Source organism: Ctenopharyngodon idella, chromosome 10 (assembly GCF_019924925.1).
Source record: "Ctenopharyngodon idella isolate HZGC_01 chromosome 10, HZGC01, whole genome shotgun sequence".
Classification (NCBI taxonomy): domain Eukaryota; kingdom Metazoa; phylum Chordata; class Actinopteri; order Cypriniformes; family Xenocyprididae; genus Ctenopharyngodon; species Ctenopharyngodon idella.
Window position 1 is genome coordinate 5126948 of NC_067229.1, and position 24403 is coordinate 5151350.

The following is a 24403-nucleotide window of genomic DNA, read 5'->3' on the forward strand; positions in this document are numbered from 1 at the left end:
ACGGAAGATGTGATTTCTTCCCCATTGTGATGCATATCAAATAAAATGCTTCTAGAAAAAGAATATAGGGCAGAGCTTGATTTTGTCCATGAGGAAATTGATTGGATGGTTGTGGCTTGCTATTGGTGGATCTCATGTGAGTGACAGGTTGTCCCATCCTTGCGCCAGTAAACATCATCATGAAAGAGTAAAATAAATAAGAATCTGATTTCATGATTTCAGCTCTACTTTTGACTGACAGGTTGCTATAAATAAATCACACAGTGAATCAATGACACACCACTGACCTTTCTCAATTCTTTAAGGTTTATGTAATTTTTGACTATACTAAAGCATAAAAAATACCACAATACAATTGCAGATATTTAGTAAACATGCTAAGTTCACATACTAATTTCTCTGAAAATATAGCCAGAGATCTCAGATTCTACCCAACCAAAAGAAAAAAACTGGTATTCATCAAAAAAGCTATCTGACCAAAGGAATATTAAAATGCTGATAAATCAACTAATCTTCTTACAGTGTAATGCTTGTCGCCTTCCATTGTCCATTGCGCTCGTTCCTGTTGCGTAACCTCAATCTGGCAACCTGAGTGAGAGTCTGAGGAAGAGGGGGTGGGAGAAACAGCCCTCTCTATATTTAATTTGGACTGCAGTACCCATTTCAAATGCTAAATACATACTACCTTTAAACTGTCAGAATCATTCTCAAACTGAATCGTGGACCGATTCACTCCGTATGGCCCTTTTAACCGTTATTTTCATTAATGGTAAAGGTTTGGCACCCTGTGCTGCCATGCATTTCACTGTTTTTTACATTTATTTTTTTACAGTGTATAGTAGCTAAAAAGTATTTATAGTGAAACAGATTTATTGTTGCAGATTAATAGTGCTGTGAGGGCTTGTAGCAACTCATAATGTAATAACTGCACATAATGTCATAAGTATTACATTATTATTGTAGTAAAATGTTCATAATGTAATAATTTTTCTCAAAACGTAACAAAATCTTGAGCTCATAGCCTGTCATAATTCTTACATTATGGGAAATGTATTACATTATGAACTCACCAAAAACATCATATTTTCATAATTGTAATAGGTTTTAAAACATAAAAAATATTCCCTTACAGTACATTTTAAAAATCTAAATCCAGTCTTAAACTACATGTGAAACATTTAAATATTATTCTCATATTTTTTCTTAAAAGTGGGCCTGTAAAGGACCGGTGCAGGCTTGTTTGCAGGGAATGTACAAAGACTGTCAATCTATTAGCTTAGTTCAGTTATCTCTGATAACAAACTCAGATTCCAGCCGTTATGAGTGAATCAGATCTGTTTTAATGTCATTTATCACATGAACACACAAAGACCTTTCAAGTTCCTTTCCATAATTCAGGAAATACAAGCATTTTTATAAAAATTGAAATCACCTTTTCCTGGACTGTTGCAAAGTTAAAGAAAACAAACAAACAAACAAACAAACGACTTAATGTGCAAGGCACCAAAGTTTTGTCTTCTGAGATTGTGGCACAGGTTTTTCTGAGGCCTTTCATACACTGTAAAAAATATTCCGTAGTTTTTACAAAATAATTTTGGCAGCTGTGGTTGCCAGAATAATTTTGTAAAAAATACAGAAAAACTGTAAAAACACTGTCACGAATGTGGCTCTCGCGCCTCCTCCTCCGCACCACCGGAGGGAGCCGTCACCTGAATATTGACTGGTTTACATTCGGACTACGTTTCCCATAGGCCCTCATACCTGGGACTGATTGCGCACACACCTGCACCTCATTACACTCACACTATTTAAGACACACACACACACACACACACACCCTTTGCGAAGTCTTGATTTGCCCCGGTGATCACTACTGAGCGTTTTCTTGTGGATTGTATTTCTGTTGCCGTTGGACTGTGTTTGTTTGCCGCCTGCCCTGACCATTGCCTGTGACTTTACTCTGTTCGTCTGCCGCCTGCCTCGACCATTGCCTGTCCCTGTTTATGCCTCTGCCCCTGTCTGCTTTGGTAATTATCTTAATAAAGCTGCAAATGGATCCTCCTTCTGTCGACCCGTCATTACAAACACTTACAGAACAAACTGTCAATTTTACAGTATAAAACTAATTTACAAACAAGAAAATTTGAATGTAAACAAGTAAATTCAACAATGCACACTACTACTAAAATCTGTTTTGTACCTTTAACATATACTGACAACCACCTAATAATGCAGGTGGTAAAAGAGAAAGCCACATGAAGAATCAGAGTTCAGCACAAAAAACTTTTCCACGAGCTGAAGTATATACTAATGTAAAGAGGGTGCAAAGAGTCATTCACGCAAATGCAAAACACCATCATGGTAACCCACAACACTTACATAATGCAATAAACATTCATTAAACAACAGAAGATGTAACATAAAACCCTAATGTACATAACTGATAACAAAAACTATTAAGAAACATGATTTTTTAAACAAAATACTTTCAAATGTGGAGTGTCACAGGGAATTGTGGGAATATCAGTTTACAGTTTTTGACTGTAAATTATACATTGATTTGTTCTTTTTTACTTCTACAAATTGTAAAATTTACAGCATTTTACTGTGAAAATTACATAAAATGTCTGGTAAGAGCTTTTACAGTTTTTCCCTGTACATAGTACTGGAACTTACTGTTAACCCATTTACAATTTTTTTCGTACCGTTTTTACAATATTTTACTGTTAAAATCACATTTATTTTTTACAGTGTAGTACTTTAACTGAGAAACTGAAATGGCTTTTCTGAGAACATTTACAATAAAGTGCACCACGATGACACCTAAATCCTGCTGTTGATTTGGGAACCCCAGATCTCAGAGTTCAGTGAGCAGACAATGAGCTCTTTGAATGAGTAAATCAAACAGGATGAACCTAACAAACAGAGATTTGCACAATTTCAAGTCTTTTTGTTCAGACAAGTGTATTTATGTGAAGTGCTTAAAACAGCATTCAGATGCTTAATACCTGTAAAAAGGCTTGTGCAGCAGCCAGTAAAAGGTATGGAACATTGAAAAAAAAACAACAACAACACAATATATTGCAAATGAAATACAATAAAACACATATTTGGCATTTTTTGTTGCCACTTTCCTCCACAGTGTCTTTCAGAGCACTTATTACAGGTTCAGTTCCTGAGATTCAGAGTTTGATCAAGGACACAGTGGTGATATTTCATGGATCAACCCTTGAGGATTTTAACCTTTAAACTTTAGACAAAACAAAGCTATGACATTACAAACAAACCAAAAAAAAAAAACCCATAGACAAATATATGTATATAATAATGTAATTGTTAGAGGCAGCATCATACTGGTGTTTTCATCTGTAGTGTTGTCAATTGACAATAGTAAAACTGTAAAGATTATCAGTAGAGACTCAATTCAGTACCTGAGAGTTTGACTGACAGCTGGTCTGTGAAGAGCTTGTCTTGAGTATGACATTACTTGATCAAAATATCCATCATGATTCATGTTCAGTTATTAATGAAATGTCTCACTATACCTATCTGGATCACTTTAGCTGCTTCAGTAAACCCTCTATATAATGAAAAACATCAGCAATCTTTGTTTTATTGCTGCTAACGTGTTTCTTTGTTTCTTATTTATTGTTAATTGATTGTTTTTCTGAAGCAACAATCTTGGTATTGTGGCACTATTTCTCTCTGGGTGTTTTGAGTTTCTGCTGATTGTCTTCTCTCATTCCCTTATCTTCTCTTTATGTTCTTTTTCACTGAAAAAATCTAGATAAACAAGATCGACAAACTTTGATGTTGGCTTGAGAAAGCCTTTAACCTCTAAGTTTTAAGTTTAGAGGTTGTAAGTTTGAAATAGTTTCAAGTTTTAGTTTAGTAGCATTAAAAGTTAGAATTTTTGATAGTAAATGTAAGATAGAATGGAAGCTTAAATGAGTCTCAATGGCTTAGAAATATCACACAGAATAGCAGTTTAGGCTATGTCTACAGTAATCCAGAGACATTTGAAAACTGAGTTTTCATTTAAAACCGCTCCTCATCCACACTAGTGTTTTTCAAGCTTTTTCCAAACGTTTAAAACACAACTATCATCATATTTTGCCATGCAGGACAGCATATGCGAGTAAATTCAATTTTTGCAATACTGTTCATGTAAATAACAGGCACAACAATGCCGGTATAACTATAGATATCTATGGGTACAATATGCGTCACATGACTAAACAAGTGTCATCGTTTTCAAATACCTCTGTTTTCTCCATCCACACTACAAAGCAAAAATGGCGTAATAGATCCGAATTTTGGATTACTCAAGTCAGTATAATAATGTTACTGTGGTGTTTCATTGGCAGCCTCAGACACAGACGGATTAAGGGACATCACATTCGGCGATTGAGAGTTACTGTGATTAAGGGGCGAGTACTCTGCATCATTCTCCTGTAATAAAACAGATAAGAGAAGGTAAAAGAACAGGACTGATGATTCAGTTACACAAACACAAAAATACTAAAGACTTTAAATGTTTTTCTCATGATATTTGAGGAATGCATAGTTGTCTCTTTTACAAAAAATGAACAACATGTCTAAAATGTGGGGTGTTTCTCCTCAAGGGGTCATGACATGAGCAATCGAAATTTCTTTGATCTGTTGACATATCAGAGGTCATTGTACTATAAAACATATTCTAAATTTCAGAACTCAAACATTCCTCCGCACAGCAAAAAATAGCTTTTGTTGAAACCATCTTGCTAAACAGTCTGCACATCTAAAATGCTTAAACTATCACACTGGTGAATGTAAATAAGACAGTACTGGTCCTCTAACATGCTCTCTTAATAAAAAGTTGTGCTTTTTGTTTTCATATTGTTTATCATTTGTTTTATCACTTGTTATTTAGTTTTATTTGGGAGAAACTAGGGGTGCAACGGTTCAAATTGCTCACGGTTCAGTTCGTATCACGGTTTTAGGGTCACGGTTTTGGTACAGTTCGGTATGTGCTATGTTCAGGGAAAACAGGACTTACTGTCAAATAAAAATAAAGAAAATAAGAACAAATAATCAAACTACAAGCAACATCACAAATAAATACAATAGAGCGAATATTCAAATAAAATAAACAATGCTTTTCAGGTTTTTCCAGGTATCTAACAGTAGTTTTCAGGTACAAAAAATGGATAAAGTAATCAAATATAAAATAACACTGCATATTATCTTCACTGTATAAATTAAATAAATATTAATCATTATTTAGTTACAAAGGCTATTCAGTCAAGAGCAGTGAGTGATTTTTGTCATTTGTTGTTTGATTTAACATTAAAAACACAGGCAGCAGGAATAGTTTTTTTCCCTTTAAGACATGCACGATCCAGTTACACATGCATTGTCTTTCTCGACTATTATACGTTTACTTAAAACATAACCGACTATGTTTGCTAGGATACTCTCCAAGATGGGCATGTTGACATAATTTTAGTATGAATTTGTCCGCTGAAGCGCAAGACTTGAAAGAGAACTTAGTATTTGCGCGCTGTCTGAAATAAGCGTATGCGCGCTTCGGATGAGCGCACACACAAATCTTCTCACAGCACGCGCGAGTTCTCTTTCGCGTCTTTGTCTTAAATGTTTAAATTAGCAAGGCTTAAATGAGTTCAGTTTAAACACAGATAGCAACGTATGCTGTTCAGGTCTCACCTGCGCTCGCGCGCTATCAACACCCGGGTAATGACGGCTTAAATGACTGGACATTAGAGTATACGGCACTCGCATTGAACAAAGTTTACAAAGAGTGACTGTTTTGTCCACGCTTTTTGATTATCGTTGTTGCAACGTTTTTAGAAGCCAGAATGCGAATCCATCGACTGAAACATACAGAACTCTGTCTGTCTGTTTTCCACGTTGCTATTTTAAACAAACCATATTAGCCTATAGATGCGTCGTCATTCGAGATGGACCGCGGTGCAAGTGCGTGCCGAACCGTAAAAGGAGAACGGTACGGTTCGATTTTTTACCGAGAACCGTTGCACCCCTACTCCACACCACGGATTTGAAAGACGCCGGCGCTTCCTCGTACTGTAGCCTCACTTCACCGCCGCTCGCCATGTTAAAGTGTGGAATGATGGTTCAGCGCCCCCTAACTTTAGAGCATAGTGATTGAATATTTACTCGCGGTGAGGAGTTTCCTCATCTCAGCTCGTAGACTTACAGGCACACACGAACAGTCAATTCGGAGAGAAATAAAACGCATATAAATTATTTAAACGTAAAACCGAAAAAAAAAAACGCAATTCACAAGCGCGTATTGAACCGTGAATGTCGTACCGAACGGTTCAATATTATATTGAGAATTGTGGCATCCCTAGGAGAAACATTTATGATACACCCTCATCCTAGACTAGGGTCATCCTATGGTAAATAAATAATAATAAGGATAGCAATATAAGAATATAAGGATAGCAATACAAATTATTATTATATTATTCATCTTTATTGTATAGTAAAACTATAAGAGAGCAGCACTGTCTTGAAGAGTCAGTTATTACTGGTGTTTCTACACAGTGATTTCTGAGTGAAACCAAATAAAACACTCAAACACGTTTCAAACTCACAGATCTGAATTAGTTTTTCAGCAGGCAGATTCAGTTCACATGGTATCTTACCTGAAGACTGTCCTCCCTCCTGCTGCCTGTTTGAACAACAACAAACTCAATTAAACAGTACTTTGGTTAATTAGAATAAAAATAAAACTGTTCACATCTTTTAAAGACTATTTTCACACAATAAATAGCATATTTCCATCTTGTTACATCAGCTGTATGCAATTCTCACCATTCCTTCCTGCTTGGTGCTTGCGATAGTAAATTAAACCAGAAGCAACAAGGAGCAGGACACCAACACCAACACCAACACAACACCAACAACAACAGCAGCATGTATTCCTGCTACAGCAGCTGAAGACAGACAGTCATTATTACATATAGAGTGACTGATTCAGACAACTTTTAACAATTATCTGTCTGCTACTTTGGTCATCAGTTGTATGACATTGATTTAAGTGATAAATCCAGTGGGATTTAGAAGAACATCATCTAAAGCAGCATCAGCACTGTGAGCTGAAAAGGAAACAGCAGCACAGGAAAACGAATTCATTTCATGTATTTTTCATGTTAATAACAATAGACTTTTTAACAGCACGTGTTAGTTGTTGTGTGGAACTTGATGTGCAGTTGCTTTTTCAAACAGGCCACAATGAAAACATTTACTTTATATCAAAATATATTTAAAAACTGTTCATAAGAAAATGTACTGAGTGATTAAATGAAACTCACCAATGACAGAAACACTGAAGCTCTTTATGATGCTGAATCTGATGTAGCTGATGTTTAGTTTATAATCTCCAGAGTCTGTGATTCTGACGTTTGAGATGGTCAGAGATCCAGTCTGATTCACCTCCAGTCTGTGTCTGAATCTCTTACTACACTGTTCATCTGCACAGATCTTACTCTGATCTCCAGTGATTTCAGCGATGAGAGTGTCATTAAAATACCACATAATCAAATGATTTGCTGTTTTTATTACACCAGTATCTAAAGTAACAGATTCTCCCTCCATCACTGATTTTCTCTTCATTTTATCTCGGACTGCAGCAGAAACACCTGAAACACAAATGAGCAACTGATTGAAGTATCTTTGTGAGAACAAAAATAAACTACACAACATCAAGAACTGCAGATATGAGAGCAATTCCTCATGCTCGATCTCTATTTGTTGACCTTTTGTGCTTATAATACACAATTTACATGCTTTATTTACTTATTTTTTATTTATTGATATTTTTATTTACATTAATTCAGTTGCAATGCAGTTTGGATTCCTAGTGAACTTTTTTTTTAAAGAGTATGAAATAACAGATTTATTGATTGCATTTAGAGGTGCAAAAGCAGTTTCTCAGAAACATATTTGAAATCAAATAAACACTCCTCTCCCTTCATTGCTTCACCCCCAAAACACGCAATGCAAGAGCTGATGTCACTTTATCATGCCGTCATCTGCTTTCGGGCCTCTGCACTGCATTCCTCCTAGCTTTAGCAACAGGTTCATAGCCGCTATGAACAGGACCACGGAAATCGTGCATCCTGCCATGATGCCCTTTTCGAGCCTTTGCCATTTGGTGGTGACACTTCCCCTGGTGAACCTCATCTGTAGCACATCCATGTGTGCCATTATACAAGCTCAACTACCTCTGATGGAACACAGTAGTGATCTAATGCCTTTCGGATCAGCTGGTGTGGGACACTTGAATAGGCTTTAGCGAGATCCAACCAAACGACAGAGAGTGTTATTGTTCCTCTTGGCTTCATTGATGAGCTGGCTAATCACTGCTGTATGCTCCAGGCAGGCGGAATATCCTGGTACTCCTCCTTTTTGGACACTGGGATCGATGAACTCATTAACTAGCAGGTATGTTGTTAGCCTTTTAGCAATGATGGACCAGAAGATTTTCCCCTCTACGTCCAGCAGGGAAATCTCCCGAAACTGGTTGAGTCTTGTGGAATTTAGCTCTTTTGGCACAAAGCAGCCCTCAGCGAGAGTCCAGAGCCCAGGTTCCAGCTTCTTCTTCCACAGTGTCCGTAGGAGCTTTGAGAGCCTCTTCAGCAGCAGTGGGCAGCATTTGTAGATTTTATAGGTGGTGCCTGATGGTCCTGGGGCTGATCCCGCCCGTGCTTTTGTCACCACTGCCCTCACTTCATCCATGGTGAAGTCTGCCATGTTAAAAGGGGTGTGTGGTGTAAGAAATAGCAGTTGGAAAAGACACTCACCCAGAGGAATACCTCTGGAGGAGTCTCCGTGTGCGGTTGCCACACTGTTTTCTATTTCCGCCTTTGCACATGCACGCTGAATTGGAAAGGGTTGTTAAAAAAGGTCAAATGTATTGGACTAAAAAGTACATTTACTTGTTGTCAAAATGTAGTCAAGTAAAGAGTAAAGGTTGCTAATATCTTTGACACTCAGTACAACTACCCAGATAGCAAGCAATGATCGAAATGTTAAATCAATGTTAATGTGTCAACGTTAACCTCATTGAATCAATATCACTTTTGCACCCACAATTAATGTTGAAAAAATATTGAAATTTCAACAAAAAAAAATCAATGGTAACGGCATTGAATCAATGTCACAATGTGATGTTGGTTCAACATCATGCTTGCACTCTCAGAAAATAAAACACAACTGAATTAAAACCACACAGCCTGAAATCAACTGAAGATAAAAGACAATAAATCTCTCAAGATCCCAGCAGAAGCCCTTTTTGAGAATTAACAGAGGTTTAGATGTTGATGTTTTATTGATAATTTTGGTGATCAGTGTTTCCTTTAGTTGGGCAGTTTGACTCTTGGCTTTTTGTGTGAGTTTGTGGTCTTTGTAACAGTGTTTACCAAACCACATCATTTGTTGCAAAGAAAACCAGAAATAAAATGATCAAATGATATTCTGCCTCATAAAGCAGAGTAGTTTACTAATCTTGTTCCTGACCAAAAGTGGTTACTTGATATTAAAATATTATATTCATCAACAATACTTGAAGTATACTTGAATACATGAAGCATATCACCATTGTTGAGATTCATATGCTGATTCTTGATGTCCCTTTCACATGCCTCAAAAGAGGGCTTACAATGAGTTACAAAGATACACAGCTATGACTGTGTACACTACTTGCTTTATGCAAGAACTATACAGGATAAATCACTATACAGGATTTACCCTATTATACATTATTAACAAGAATTGATAGGTGAAACAACAAACAGCCAACTACAAATAGTCTATAAACAAAGCATCAGGCTGTCTTTGAGTTCACATGAACAACGGTTAAAGTTACTCGTCAGGCTACAGAGGAATACCAAAATTTCTCCGTTAAATTAGGTCTAATACATCGAGTGTCACGCAGAGCTATAACAACCCAGCCACAACACATAATTGCGAATAACATGCCTTACCTTAACACAGGCCTGGGGTCAGCTTCCTTTGCTGTTCGAGTTAACATGTACTAAACATTAGGGATGCAAGGGAGGCCCGATACCAATCTCATGTACTTGTACTCGTAAAAATACCTCACGTGACGTAACCGATAGAATTTTCCGTGCACAGAGACACCGCGATGGCAGCAGCAGAAACAATGCCAGCCTCGGAGGTGTGGAAATACTTAAATTAATGATGACTGCGAACTGCATGCTTTCAATCACAATTAATTATCGATTAGTGAAGGCGGGATGGGCGGAATCGCGCTGAATGACACAGACCAGAAGCGCTCTGTCTCGCACGCGCTCTCTCTCTTTCTTGCGCGCGATCCCAATTCTCTCATAGGGCGTTCACACCAGACGCGACTTACAAGCTATTCGCGCGTAGTTGGACGCTTGAACATTTTGAGTTTATCGCTTCATTCGCGCGTGAAATTCACTTCACAACAGACGCGAATTCGCGTCATGAGAGGGGCTCTCCCTCTCTTTTAAATATGTGTCCCAGACTCTTTCACTTCTTTCTGCACACTTCCTCTGATTAAACAACTCGTCAGCGGGAAAGTTGTAAAATACGGCGAATAAGCTCAATTTGCCGGCTTTTGCTAGCTTGTAGTCTCAATATGTCAGTGGCGTGCAGTGTTCTGAAATGAGGCAATTTTTTTATTTATTTATGAATCAATGTAAATTCATGTGCATTAGCCTACTCTTAACGTTGTTAAATGAACATTACTTTACATTACATCAAAAAAAAAAAAAAAAAAAGAAACTAAATACAAAATGTTCTATTTTGTAATTTTAGCTACATTAACAATGTATTGTAATAAATGTTCTATTTATCAAAACCCAGTCAATCTCATCAAGTTAGTGTTTTAAGCATTTCTACATTAATTCCAAAATAATAACTAAAGGCAATAATAATTTAAACAATATATTTTTGCATTTATGTTTTTCTTTTTAATAGTCAACTTATGCTATTTTGGAACATCAGTCATGCTCCGTAAACACCGTCTGTCACCGTCTTGATTTTGACGTGACATAAAGCAGTGATATCTAACTGGGTGATCTGTTTACTTACTTTTCAATTAGTCTTCCCAGTTTGGATTTAGAAAAAAAATGTATCTGTATTTACTTAATTCTTAATTTAACATCCTGCCTAACGTTGTCCTACAAATATTAAATATGTAAAGCTATTAATAGGCTACAATAGGGAATGTAACCATGTAGTCTGGCACACTATAGGCCTACAGTATGTGCAAAAAAGAGAAAGTTACTTTACATTCTAACATTACAATCTAAAAAAAAAAAAACTTTTTAAAGCAGAAGTTAAATTCACTTGACTAAAAATTAAAATAAAAACAAAAACACATTTATTATTCAACAACAAACATTTTATCAAAATGTAAATTTTAGTCAGAATTGTGGCGACCCCATTCTATTAAGCTCCATCTGTTTGGCGTGATCATCTGACGGGGAAAGCTGCTTTAAACGATAGGCCTACGTGTTAACTATATCTTTATCTTACGAGTTATTTTTAAAGCCCTTAATATTAAGCATATCTCACGTTTAAGCCAAATTGTATTATGCATTTCCCCGCAGCAGCACTCTGTGACGTCCACCGCTGTTTTTCAGATGTGCTTAAAACTACTGTAGCCTATATTGATATAAACGGTATCGCCTCATACCGTATCGTATTAAAAATATATGGTATGGTATTTTATTTATATAGCACCATTTAATTCAACGTTGGTTGTCCAAAGTGCTTCACAGTCCCAAAAAAAAAGAAAAGAAAAGAAAAAAAAACACAACAGATAAACAGTATAAACAATCATATAACTTTAGAGAAAACAAACACAATAAACATCACTATCCATCATTAGAACTTGCAATCAGAGTTGAGCAAATGTGATTTTAACATGGCTTTAAACACAGGTAAAGATTTGACGGATCTAATAGCGTCAGGGAGATCGTTCCACAATTTAGGACCGGCTCGAGAGAAGGCTCGATCACCTTTATGTTTGTATTTTGTCTTAGTAATGGAAAGAAAATATTTATTTTCTGATCTCAAGGATCTGGGGGGAGTGTAGCTACATTGTCAACATCCTAGCCAGGTTAATAGGGGCTAAATTGTGAATGGCCTTAAAAACATGTACGAGAATCTTAAAAATAATTCGATAACGTATACTGGCAGCCACTTAAGTGAAATTAATAGCGGAGTAACGAAGTCATGTTTTTTTGCTGACTTGATCATTCTCGCTGCTGCGTTCTGGATTTTCTGCAGACGCATTAGTGCTTTACCATCAACTCCAAAATAGAGGGAGTTGCAATAATCCATTCGAGAAAAAAACATAGCTGAAATTGCCTTTTCAAAATCTGATAAAGATAGAAATGGTTTAGTCTTTGCTAACAAACGTAGATTGAAAAAAACATGATCTAACAAGTTTATTTGACTATCTATCTTTAACTCACTATCCAAAACTCACCTTAGTTTTAGTAGGGCCAGATAAGGTAGTAGCATTTAAGTACTGAACCACTTTGTGCTTTCTAGGGCCATACACAATAGCCTCGGTTTTATTTTCATTAAGTTTCAAAAAATTTACAGCCATCCAGTCCTTGACCTCTTGAAAGCATGTTAATAGAGCATCAAATGAGTTTGACTGTAACTCTCTCACGGGCAAACAGATCTGTGTATCATCAGCATGGCAATGAAATTATACTTTATATTTTCTGAAAATAGGGTAAAAAGGGTTAAATATAAAAGGGCGAGAATCGACCCTTGTGGAATACCCCAGGAAAGATGTACTCTTGATGACTGACAGTTCCCACTGCTAACTGAGAAAGATCTGTCCATGAGATAAGATTCAAACCGTTTCAGCACATTGCCTTTTAGGCCGACCCAGTGTTTCAGACGTTTAATTAAAATCTTGTGATCCACCGTCTCAGTACTATGGTGAGACTTGAAGCCAGATTGAAAAGGCTCATCTATTTCTAAAACCTTTGCTAAAAAAGATAAGTTTGAAACGGGTCTAAAGTTATTAGGATCCTCTATTGCCAGATTAGGCCTCTTTAACAATGGGAAAACAATAGCATGCTTAAAGACCGCTGGACAAATGCTCTGACTAAGGCATTTGTTAATAAGAGGCAGTACAGTGGTCCCTACACTATCAAAAATCTGTTTAAAAAGGCACGCTGGCTTAACATCCCTTTTAGATGAAGAGGGTTTAAGATGTGCCACAACGTCTGCCAGAACTGGAAGGGTAATAGGATGAAATTCACCCCATTCCATGCTGCACGGTACAGCCGGGTCTACAGATGGAGCCACAAGCACTTTTGGTATTTTTGACTGCAGGTTGACAATCTTCCCATAAAAGAATTTAAGAAAATCTTCACAACTTAAAATGGCAGGATCTGGAACCCTATTTTGAACAGGGTTAATGGCTGAGTTTATAGTCTCAATTACAATTGTATCGGTATATCGTACAAACTCGATATACCGCCCAGCCCGAGTATATTATATTCCGAGTTGTGTTGCGGTAATAATAGCCATGTAAGTAGCTGACAGAGTGCAACCATTTGACGTCATCGACATAGAACACAAACAAAATGGCGCTGCCCATTGTCCAAATATGTTATGGATCATTTACGTTATATTAAGCCTTAATATCAAGTTATATTAAGTCTTAACACCAGGGGATCCCTTTAAGTACAAAAACTAATTACATTTACTCAAATACTTTACAGCACTGTAACACAATGTCTCAAATATGTGGAAAACGGTTTAAATGTTTGAAGTTTTCAGCAATAACAAATTTATCAACTAACCATTCAGAAACATCCTGATGCATTCTCGGAGTTTCTACCTCTGCCAAAGTCTCTCCTTCATCAATGTCCAACTCCAGCTCTTACATACGTATACAGTATGGCTGAACACGTATTTGACACAGTCTGACACAGTCATTCATTTTTGTTCTCCCTATTTGCTGTTGCTGAGTATCAGCATGAGGTGTAAATGCACAGAGCTCATTTGCATTTAAAGATGCACTCACTCAAAAAGGGGCATTTAGGGCATGGTATAATAAATCATCTGTGGGTTATTTTGAGCTGATACTTCACAGACACATTCTGAGGACACCTGAGACTTAATCTTGTAAAAAGGGACATAATAAGTCCCCTTTAACAGCAAATGTGAATAGATGTGAATTAATTTACACGTTAAAAAAAAAAAAAAAAAATCTTTGAACATCATTGCAAAAATGTCACTAAACATTATTGATGTGATTCAAATGCACAAGACTTTAAAAACATCGCCACTCACCATGAACAGAAACACTGAATCTCTTCATGATGCTGATCCTGCTGCTGATGATCTCTAGTTCATAATCTCCAGAGTCTGTGTTTGAGATGTTTGTGATGATCAGAGATCCAGTCTGATGATCCAGCTTCAGTCTGTCTCTGAATCTCTCAGTGCCTTCATTACACTGAACATCTGTACAGACTTTACTGAGATCTCCAATGATTTGAGCTATACGAGTGTCCTTAAAATACCATTTAATCTTCTCTTGTTGGTTTGTTTGAACACCAGTGTGTAGAGTGACTGAATCTCCCTCCATCAATGACACTTCGTCTGTATCAACACCAGACGCACCTGAAGAAGAAATGAACAGTTCATTATATGCCAAAAAAATTACACAAAAGGAAAGTGCTGTGATGTTTTTCTACAGATCATACAGACGGTGGGTAGAGAAATATGTCTGGCATAAGAACATCATTGATTTACACTTTCACTAATCAGACAAACATACATTCAGTATCATGACTGATCTTATACTTTATGACTTCTCTGACTTCTTATAGTGGATCAAACCTATGAGATCAAAGATGTATATATTTAAGGAGATTCAACACTATTATACTCACTAGCGACAGTAGTACTGAATCTCTTTGTGATGCTCATTCTGCTGTTGATGATCTGTAGTTTATAAAGTCCAGCATCTGACGTCTTGATGTTCATGATGGTCAGAGATCCAGTCCGTTTGTCCAGCTTCAGTCTGCCTCTGAATCTCTCATCACCACCTTTACACTGAACATCTGTACAGATCTTACTTTGATCTACAGTGATTTGTGCGATGCGAGAGTCATTAAAATACCACGTAATCTTCTCTTGTTGATTTGTTTTAACACCAGTGTGTAGAGTCACTGAATCTCCCTCCATCAATGACACTTTGTCTTTATCAACACCAGACACACCTGAAGAAGAACAGTTTCTTTGAGCAAAACAAAATTATACAACAGGAAAGTGCTGTGAATTGTTTTTTTCCTTATCGTAAAGATTGTGCGCAGAGAAATGTGTGTGGATTAATAATGTAAATAGGGCTGTGCAATATATATTGTCTACAATAATATTATGATTGCTGTCTTAACATTATGCAAGATGACGTCTTGAGAGTGCAAAAGCATTCATTAAGTTATAAAGCCTATTCAAATGCAGTTATAATGCCCTGGAAAATCAAGATATTAATTTGTCTTATAAATCATTTTATATGATGTAGTTAAGCACTATCACACAAGCAAGAGTGCTGTTAACTGAATATTAGCATGACTGCGATTTTTTTAATTTATACTAAAGTTCAATAATTATCTGTTTATAAATATTATGTTTTGCTCTATTTTGCTATTGAAAATAGTTCCAAACAAAGCCAGAGAAGAACTGTTGTGCGTCTCTGAGCAAGTGTTTCGTTACTGAATGAATCTGCATTTTGAACTAATCTCGAATGATTTAACAAACCATTAAAAAAACAAAAAAAAAAAACAAACAAACGGATGAGCTATTTGAACAAGTCATTTGAATGAATGATCAATAACTCGTTCATTAAGATAGTGGCTTATCTACTGGGTTTATTCATTAATCATTTCATTTCATACAGCTATAATAGTTATATTAAAAAAAATTAAAGGTGCCGTAGAATGGAAAATTGAATTTACCTTGGCATAGTTGAATAACAAGAGTTCAGTACATGGAAATGACATACAGTGAGTCTCAAACACCATTGTTTCCTCCTTCTTGTGTAAATCTCATTTGTTTAAAAGACCTCAGAAAAACAGGCAAATCTCAACATAACACCGACGATTACGTAACAGTCGGGATCATTAATATGTACGCCCCCAATATTTGCATATGCCAGCCCATGTTCAAGGCATTAGACAAGGGCAGGCAGTATTAACGTCTGGATCTGTGCACAGCTGAATCATCACTAGATAAGCAAGCAAGAACAATAGCGAAAAATGGCAGATGGAGCGATAATAACTCACATGATCCATGATATCATGATATTTTTAGTGATATTTGTAAATTGTCTTTCTAAATGTTTCGTTAGCATATCGCTAATGTACTGTTACATGTGGTTAAAGTTACATTTGTTTATTACTGAATTCACGGAGACCAGAGCCGTCATTATTTTCATTTTTAAACACTTGCAGTCTGTATAATGCATAAACAACTTCATTCTTTATAAATCTCTCCAAAAGTGTAGCAATAGCCATTAGCCACGGAGCATAGCCTCAAACTCATTCAGAATCAAATGTAAACATCCAAATAAATGCTATACTTACACGATCCGAAGTATGCATGACGAACATCTTGTAAAGATCCATGAGGGTTATATTAGCTGTGTGAACTTTGTTTATGCACTGTATTATAGTCGAGAGCTCAGGGGGCAGGGAGTGCGAGATTTAAAGGTGCCGCGCGCTGAATCGGTGCATAGTTAATGATGCCCCAAAACAGGCAGTTAAAAAAAATTAATTAAAAAAAATCAATGGGGTATTTTGAGCTGAAACTTCACAGACACATTCAGGGGACACCTTAGACTTATATTACATCTTGTGAAAGAACGTTCTAGGGCACCTTTAAGTTATATTCATACAGCTATAATCAAAATGTTATATTTTAAACATTATTATGGATGAAAATTAGCCAGTGTTAAATCTGGTGCATTGTAGTTGTATGTATTATTGATGTGCATTGTCCCTGATTAAATAAATAAATAAATGAAAAAGAAATAAATTATTTTCGTAACATTATTTATGCAATTGTAATTGCAGTGTAAAAGCATTCATGCCACCTCTGCAGTGCAAAAATGTATTTTGTTGATACTGACTTCATTTGATTGGTAACATGTCTGTAGTGTATTCAAACTGAATTAGATTTATTGATTAAATGTATGAATTTGACATAAAAAGATGACGCATAAATATAATAAGGTTAGAAAAATGCCCTTGGAAATCAATCTTAAAGGGTTAGTTCACCCAAAAATGAAAATTCTGTCATTAATTACTCACCCTCATGTCATTCCACACCTGCAAGACCTTTGCTCATCCTCAGAACACCAATTAAGATATTTTTGATGAAATCTGAGAGGTTTTTTAATCTCCCAAAGAAAGCAACGTAAAACCACATTCAAGGTCTAGGAAAGTAAGTAGTAAATACATCATTAAAATAGTCCACATGACAACAGTGGTTCAACCTTAATGTTATAAAGCGACGAGAATACTTTGTGTGCAAAAATAAAACAAAAATAACTACTTTATTCAACAATTTCATCTCTCCCCGGTCAGTCTCCTACGCAGTTTACACTGAATAGACAGTGCAGCACTTCCATGTGCTACATCAGAACGGCAACTCATTATTGGCCAATGCTGTTCACGTGAGCAGCGCGACGCATGCGTGTGATTCTGACACAGGAGCCGGCCAATAACTAGTCGGCGTTCTGACATAGAACACGGAAGCGCTGAACTGCCAATTCAACGTATAGACAGTGCAACTCAGTACAACTCTTTAAAGAGGCAAATATCAGCCCTTAATGGAAAAGATAATTTCTGCTACTACTGTGAAGTATAACCAGCACACAGAATATGAAGAATATAAAAAGCGAGTCTATGACAGAGCTAAACCAGCCAAGGTATCAGCACAAAAACACACCAAGCAAAATATTGACTAAAATCTCAGAAATATTGAGATTTTTTTTTTCCCCCAATATTGCACACCCCTAAATGTAGCACAGGCAAACAAACAGAAGAACATCATTGATTTACAGATTCACTCATCAGACAAACATGCATGAGTCTCATGAACGATCTAGAACAACTAAATGAGTGTTACAGTGGGTGTATGCAGGAGAGATGATGCAAGTACGGAGATCCACAAACAATAGGCTTTAATGGTAATACTAGAATATAGAACAACGTAACACACATAACCACAACAACATAACACTAAGAACGGACAAGGAGTGAAGGGAGTGAGTCCAATATAAAGGGAGTGCTGATGATGAAGTCCAGGTGCAGGTGATGAGTGATGATGGGGAGATGACGAGGGAAGTGAGTGCAGGTGTGGAGACAGGAGGATCATGGGAAATGGAGTTCAGGAGACAAGGGAACTGAGACAGTACCTCCCCCTCCCGGTAGGCGCGTCGGGAGTCATAGGCGGCCACGGCGGGCCGGGGGCCTGGAGAGGCTTAAATATTCTATTGTGCACCATTAACTCTCACTCTAGCTTTGGGGTTTTGTAGATAAACTTGATTAATTGGTCTGATTTTTCATCAAAACTCAACCTTTCAAGTGTTAAATATATAGGAAATTCCAATGGAAATCCTATTTGGTGTGGAAAATAGCAGATTATCAGTACACACGTATTTTCATGTGTAACATTCGACTATGTAATATTCACAGTGTGTTACAGTTCACGTCTCCCCTGGAATCCATTTCCTATGATCCTCACTGTTCCACACCTGCACTCACTTCCTCATCATCTTTCCCGCTCTCCATGGATCACATGCACCTGGACTTTGTAATTAGCACTCCCTATATATTGGACTCACTTCCCTGCACTCCTTGTCCATTGTTAATTATCTGCTTTATTGTACATTTGTGTTTGGTTGTTGTTTGGATATCCTTTGTTTAATAAACCCATCTTTTATTGGAAGTCCGATTCTGCCTCATCACTGCAACCACACCATTGTGACAGAAACAACGGACCTAAACAGTGAGGACTTTCATTTCAAAATGGGGATCTTCATTACCCCGATTCCTCCGGCTGTCCAGACATCCAACAGCTCAGCAGTGGACTGTCTATGGGCCCTTCGACAGGACGGTTGCCCGCTGGAGAGGTACGTGGAGGAATTTTCTGAGCTATCTTGCTTGGTGAACTGGCCAGATGCACCGCTTAACACGTGTTTTCTGAAGGGCCTGGACACGGATAGGATCCGTTATATTGAACCTGCCTGTTCCTTCTCCCTAGTCAAGGCTATTAATCTGATTCTCTTTTTAAATGGTTCTGATTTCGAAATTTAAGAGGTTCAAGGAAAATCGTATCTTCCTCATCCTTTCCCCTTAGAAACACACGTGGCCTGGTCAGTTCACCAGCCACCAGTTTCCTCCACATATCCCTCCAGTGGGTCTTCCCATGTTGTCTTGCCTGTCCCGAAGCCCAAACCACCAATGGCTGCCGCCGCATCGGAGCCAAGCCATGAAATGGCCGCCGCGAAGCACAAACCGCCCAAGAAGATGGCCGCTGCCATGCCAGAGCCACAGGGCAAGATGGCCGATGCCGCACTGGGGCCACAATGTGTAATGGCCGCCGCTAAGCCTAAACCTTCACCCGAGGAGAACAGTTGGCTCATTGACTTTTGAACTGAACCTGTCGCTCCAGTTCTCCACGAGTCAGCTCCGGTTGTCCACGAGTCAGCTCCGGTTGTCCACGTCCTCCGGTTGTCAAAGAGGTTCCGGATACGTTTTTGACCAACATTTTCCACTTTTGATGTCATTTCTAGCGGGAAATTACTACTGTAGTAATTAAATATGTATCTCCCTCCAAGCATATACGCAGACACAAGTGGTTCTCTTGTAACTGGTTTAATTGAAGACTTTTCTCCAAATCCACCGTGAAAACTAAACACAGTATAAATGACAATACAAAATGACATTAGCTTGACAAAATGAAAGCGTGCTCAAAGCGTGCGCATCATGGCATTTTACAGACACAAAATGCAGACGAAACGAAATACCTCATTGGCTGCATACTGCAAGAAAGGGAAATAGTCTTAGAATCTTCCTTATGAGCGTTCAAGTCCTTTTTGACGAGAATAAACTTTTATCGGAGCATACAAAATGTGCGTGCTTGCCGCTTGCTTGCAGGAGCTAAGAGTCTGACGTGAAGTCAGCATTTGCGAATAAACTTTAACTGAGCCTTCAAAATAAAAGTACTTCAACTTAATAAAATAATGTATAAACACATAAATAACAAACTCAACTTAAATTAAAGCTGCAAGCAGCATTTACCGGGGTTCAAGCACTTTAAGCACATAAAAAGGTATTATATTTTATTTAGCAAGCATGTAAACACTTTGATCATAGATGAAAAAGACCATTTACAGCCAATACAGGCAATTTAGTAAGGAAAAATATGGTTTTTAAAGTTTTTTTGACAGTTATAGTGCCACCTATTGCCCAATCTACACCACTTTTTTGGGGTGTCCTCAGAGTGATTTGGTGAAAATATCGCATTTCGTTTTGAAGTTATATAGACTCTTATATATATGTGAGAGCATAAAATATGACCCAAAAACGTCTTTGATTGGATTTTTTTGCCACTTCCCATCAAAATTTTGACATTTGGGCTTTATTATTTATTTAATCAGCTTAGGTTCCGTGTTTCCTAAGGTGATTTCGTCTCGATCAAACTAATGGTTTCTAAGATATTCGCAAAAGTTTAAGCGCTGAATCACAACATAGCACAAACCATAAGGCGAAACCTACCAGGTTTGGTATCGTTGGACTCGGCAAGGATTCAGGAGTCTAAGGACATGATTCTCGTGAAAATAAGTCAACCACACACAAAGTTATATATATTTTCATCTAAAACCATTAAAAACACATGTTTTTTAAAGTTTTTTCACAATTCTAGCGCCAACTATGGTCCGATCTACACAAAAATGGGTGTGCCTCTTTAGAGTTATATCCTGCATGTGCTCACCTATTTTTGTGAAGTTCTGAGTTTCTGCTTAGGATTTATAGGCTTTTGGGTATATTTAGCCACGCCCACTTTCTAAATGAACGTTGATTTCCTTCAAAATTCTCACAGACCTCTAGGACCATGAGTCAATCATGCCCACCGAGTTTCGTTCCGATCGACCTCCTTTAACCTTGTCGAATAGGTGCTCAAATTTCATTGGCCAATGGTGGCCATGTTTTTTGAGATATGCCAATGTCCTCATAGACTATCATGCCCCCTTGGACCAAGACACTGCATGCCCAATTTTAAGTTGATTAGACAAATGGTTGCATAGATGCAACGGTTGCGATTTTTTTTATCGTGACCAAAGATTGAGCCAGTACACACGTGAACCGAGTTTGCTGCGACTATCTCATTTCGTTCTCGAGTTATAGCCATTTTAGTACAAGTGGCTCCACCTGCATCGTACGTTTTGGCGCCCCTTAGCGACCGTGAATCGAAATTTCTACTTTTTTTTTGGATAACTTTTGATATTCAGACTCCAGAGAACATTTTTGCACTGGTTTGGTTCTGATCGGGCGAAAAACCTAGGACTAGTTCGCAAAAGTATATTTTGGATAAAATTCAAAATGGCGGAAAAATTTGCATACCGAAAATGAAATCGCAGATATACATTTTAGTTTTGAGCCAAGGATTACAGTGGTATAAGACACTTGAGTCTATGACAAATGGTCTATGAGTTATGAGCCGTTTCGCGTTTTTGATCACTGTAGCGCCACCTATGGCCAACTGGGGTCATAACTTCTGAGGTTCTCCCCAAATTGAGGACTATCATCTGGCAAAGTTTCAAGTATTTAGGCCTTACGGTTTGGGCTGCAAGATTAATTTTACGGCAGAAGAAAAATAATAAAAATCCTTGCAATTACAATAGGGTTTCAGCACTACGTGCTTGAACCCCTAATTATCAATTATGAAAGTGATTTTAGAAACCAAAATAAAAGTTATAGGCTACATAATATACACAATATAATGGCAGCATTTACAAAATATTCACTTAGTTATCAATTCTCGCGCTATTTTGCGGTAGATCATTAAACTGTTGTCTCACAAGTCTGTCTGAAATCAGTTTCGTGAGGTACCTCCATGTGCAAACGCTACCTTGCAAGTCATTGCCTGACTAGGCATCGAGGCAACAAGTCAGCTGCCTAGATTTTTGGATGCAGCCATACTCTCTGAAGTGTGCGCGCCGAGCCCCAGATGCGAGCATGTAAATACGTAGGCGTGACTAATCACACACGCATAAAATTATCATTAGTCAAACATGCAACAACTGATTACTAATAATTTAATAATATAACAGGAATGAATTATTAATCTTTTCATTTTATAACAAAATTACATATATAAAATAAGAATAGAAAATATCTGGTTAACCTGTAAAAGGGTAGCCTACATAAATCACATTTTCAGTAAATCACATAGCCTAAACATAATGATGTCTTACCATGAACAACAACAGAGTAGGATCCTCCATCGCCACTGTTTCTTCTGGAGATCCATACATCATAAAGTCCAGAGTCTGTGTTTCTGGTGTTCATGATGGTCAGTGATCCAGTCTGATGATCCAGCTTCAGTCTGTCTCTGAATCTCTCATTACACTGTTCATCTGTACAGATCTTACTCTGATCTCCAGTAATTTCAGCGATGCGACTGTTATTAAAATACCATATAATTTCTTCTTCTTTTTTCAAAGGATATGTTAGTGTGACTGAATCTCCCTCCATCACAGACACTGACTCTTCATCTGCACCAGCACCGAAAACACCTGAAGAAGAAATGACAGTCGAGCCAAACACTAAAACACTACACTAAACACTAAAACACTAAATTGCGTCACGTTCGTTTTCATCGTTGTCCCAAAGAGACAATTATAACCTAAAAATGTCTTACCGCACACGAGTAAATACATGCTCAGTGAGAGCAAATCTGAGACATGGTGCATTTTCAGTTTTTGCCTAAAATGACTGCAGATTCTGTGAAGCAGTTCTTCTGTTTTCACCAGTTAAACTGAAAGTAGCCTAATATACGCAGTGCGATGACATAATGATGATCTTTAATCTGCATATAAAACAAAACTCTTTTTCAGTTTCTGTTTAGTGATGGGATGAATCAGCTTCTGTTCGCTCTTTTGAGATGAGCTCCGCCTCGCCCTATAGTAAGAGGAGTGCAGCCGAAACGCACAGACCTCTCTCGTATGGATAAGACGTCAAAGGCGGATGTCACGTGATTCATGCTCATGCGCAGTGTTGCTAATAAAGATTTTAAGTTCTGTTGCTTTTATGTAAAAAATAATTATGATGAACAAGACAGCCAAAGCACTTGCTATTTATTTATTTATTTATTTGTTTTTCAATCTCAGTCATTTTTAAAATAAATTGAATGTATGATTAAATTTTGTAATATTTATGGTATTCAGAGATGGGCAGTATTTTAATTAAATGTAGTTAAACTGCTTTAAGGTAAAGTATCTAGTAAAATATACTATCAGATATTATTCACTGAATGCCATTATAGGACAGAAGATTAACGCAAATGGCTAGAACTTGGTAGCTAAAGAGTGGCATGCACTGTCTAGTGATGCGCAGATCTGCGGGCGCTGCAGATAATCCGTGGATGGGCAGGTCAAGTAATAAAAAAAATTACACTGATTAATTGAAAACAGAGTCAGTTGTGTCTTAAATTAATGTAACCATAAGTATATTCGGTCTGTGCTTTCGTTCTTAAAGTGACAGCAGCCTAATAAACCTGCTGCTGTCTGTCATTATTGTTAATCAAGCAACAAAAGAAAAAGATAAAATCACTCACTTCTGACGGAATAACTTTAGTATCTTTATAAGGATCATCAATCTATTGAATTGTTACAGTGAGCACTTCAAATGATTGCGTGTAAATTTTGCTTGTATTTTTGTATTTTCAAATTACAAATTACTTGTATTTTAATTACATTTTTTTTACAGCAGTATTTAGTATTTTATTTAAATAAGTAAGTATTTGTAATTTGTAACTAAATACTTTTTGATGTATTTGTGCCCATCTCTGATGGTATTATGCAGATGTTCAATCATTATCTGCATAAAACGGAAGATGTGATTTCTTCCCCATTGTGATGCATATCAAATAAAATGCTTCTAGAAAAAGAATATAGGGCAGAGCTTGATTTTGTCCATGAGGAAATTGATTGGATGGTTGTGGCTTGCTATTGGTGGATCTCATGTGAGTGACAGGTTGTCCCATCCTTGCGCCAGTAAACATCATCATGAAAGAGTAAAATAAATAAGAATCTGATTTCATGATTTCAGCTCTACTT

The 24403-nt window shown here is 37.2% G+C and overlaps 1 protein-coding gene across 3 annotated transcripts; it reads right to left on the reverse strand.

Moving 5' to 3' along the window:
- Window positions 1-1317: 1317 nt before the first annotated feature.
- Window positions 1318-23298, reverse strand: LOC127519765 (matrix-remodeling-associated protein 5-like). 3 transcript variants are annotated; one of them, XR_007931888.1, is made up of 8 exons: window positions 22987-23298; window positions 22541-22861; window positions 14949-15278; window positions 14347-14676; window positions 7341-7667; window positions 6841-6962; window positions 6672-6697; window positions 4340-4452 (listed from the first exon to the last, which is right to left on the reverse strand). XR_007931888.1 is itself a non-coding variant. In XM_051907303.1 (7 exons), the coding sequence occupies exons 1-7, from the start codon at window positions 23036-23038 to the stop codon at window positions 4345-4347; spliced, it is 1494 nt and encodes a 497-aa protein (XP_051763263.1). In that variant the 5' UTR covers window positions 23039-23298; the 3' UTR covers window positions 1318-4344. The 3 variants fall into 3 exon arrangements, 2 of the variants coding, with proteins under 2 accessions (XP_051763263.1, XP_051763264.1); XM_051907303.1 differs by lacking the exon at window positions 6841-6962 and having other exon boundaries at window positions 1318-4452; XM_051907304.1 differs by lacking the exons at window positions 4340-4452; window positions 6672-6697 and having other exon boundaries at window positions 6704-6962.
- Between the last annotated feature and the right edge of the window lie 1105 nt (window positions 23299-24403).

Excerpts from the sequence above, each read along its gene's own strand:
- LOC127519765 (XM_051907303.1), bottom strand. The coding sequence starts at position 23,038 with ATGCACCATGTCTCAGATTTGCTCTCACTGAGCATGTATTTACTCGTG. Across the intron at positions 22,862-22,986 it reads CATGTATTTACTCGTGTGCG|GTGTTTTCGGTGCTGGTGCA; the intron begins GTAAGACATTTT and ends TTTCTTCTTCAG. Across the intron at positions 6,698-7,340 it reads CTTCAGTGTTTCTGTCATTG|GCAGCAGGAGGGAGGACAGT; the intron begins GTGAGTTTCATT and ends TTGTTCAAACAG.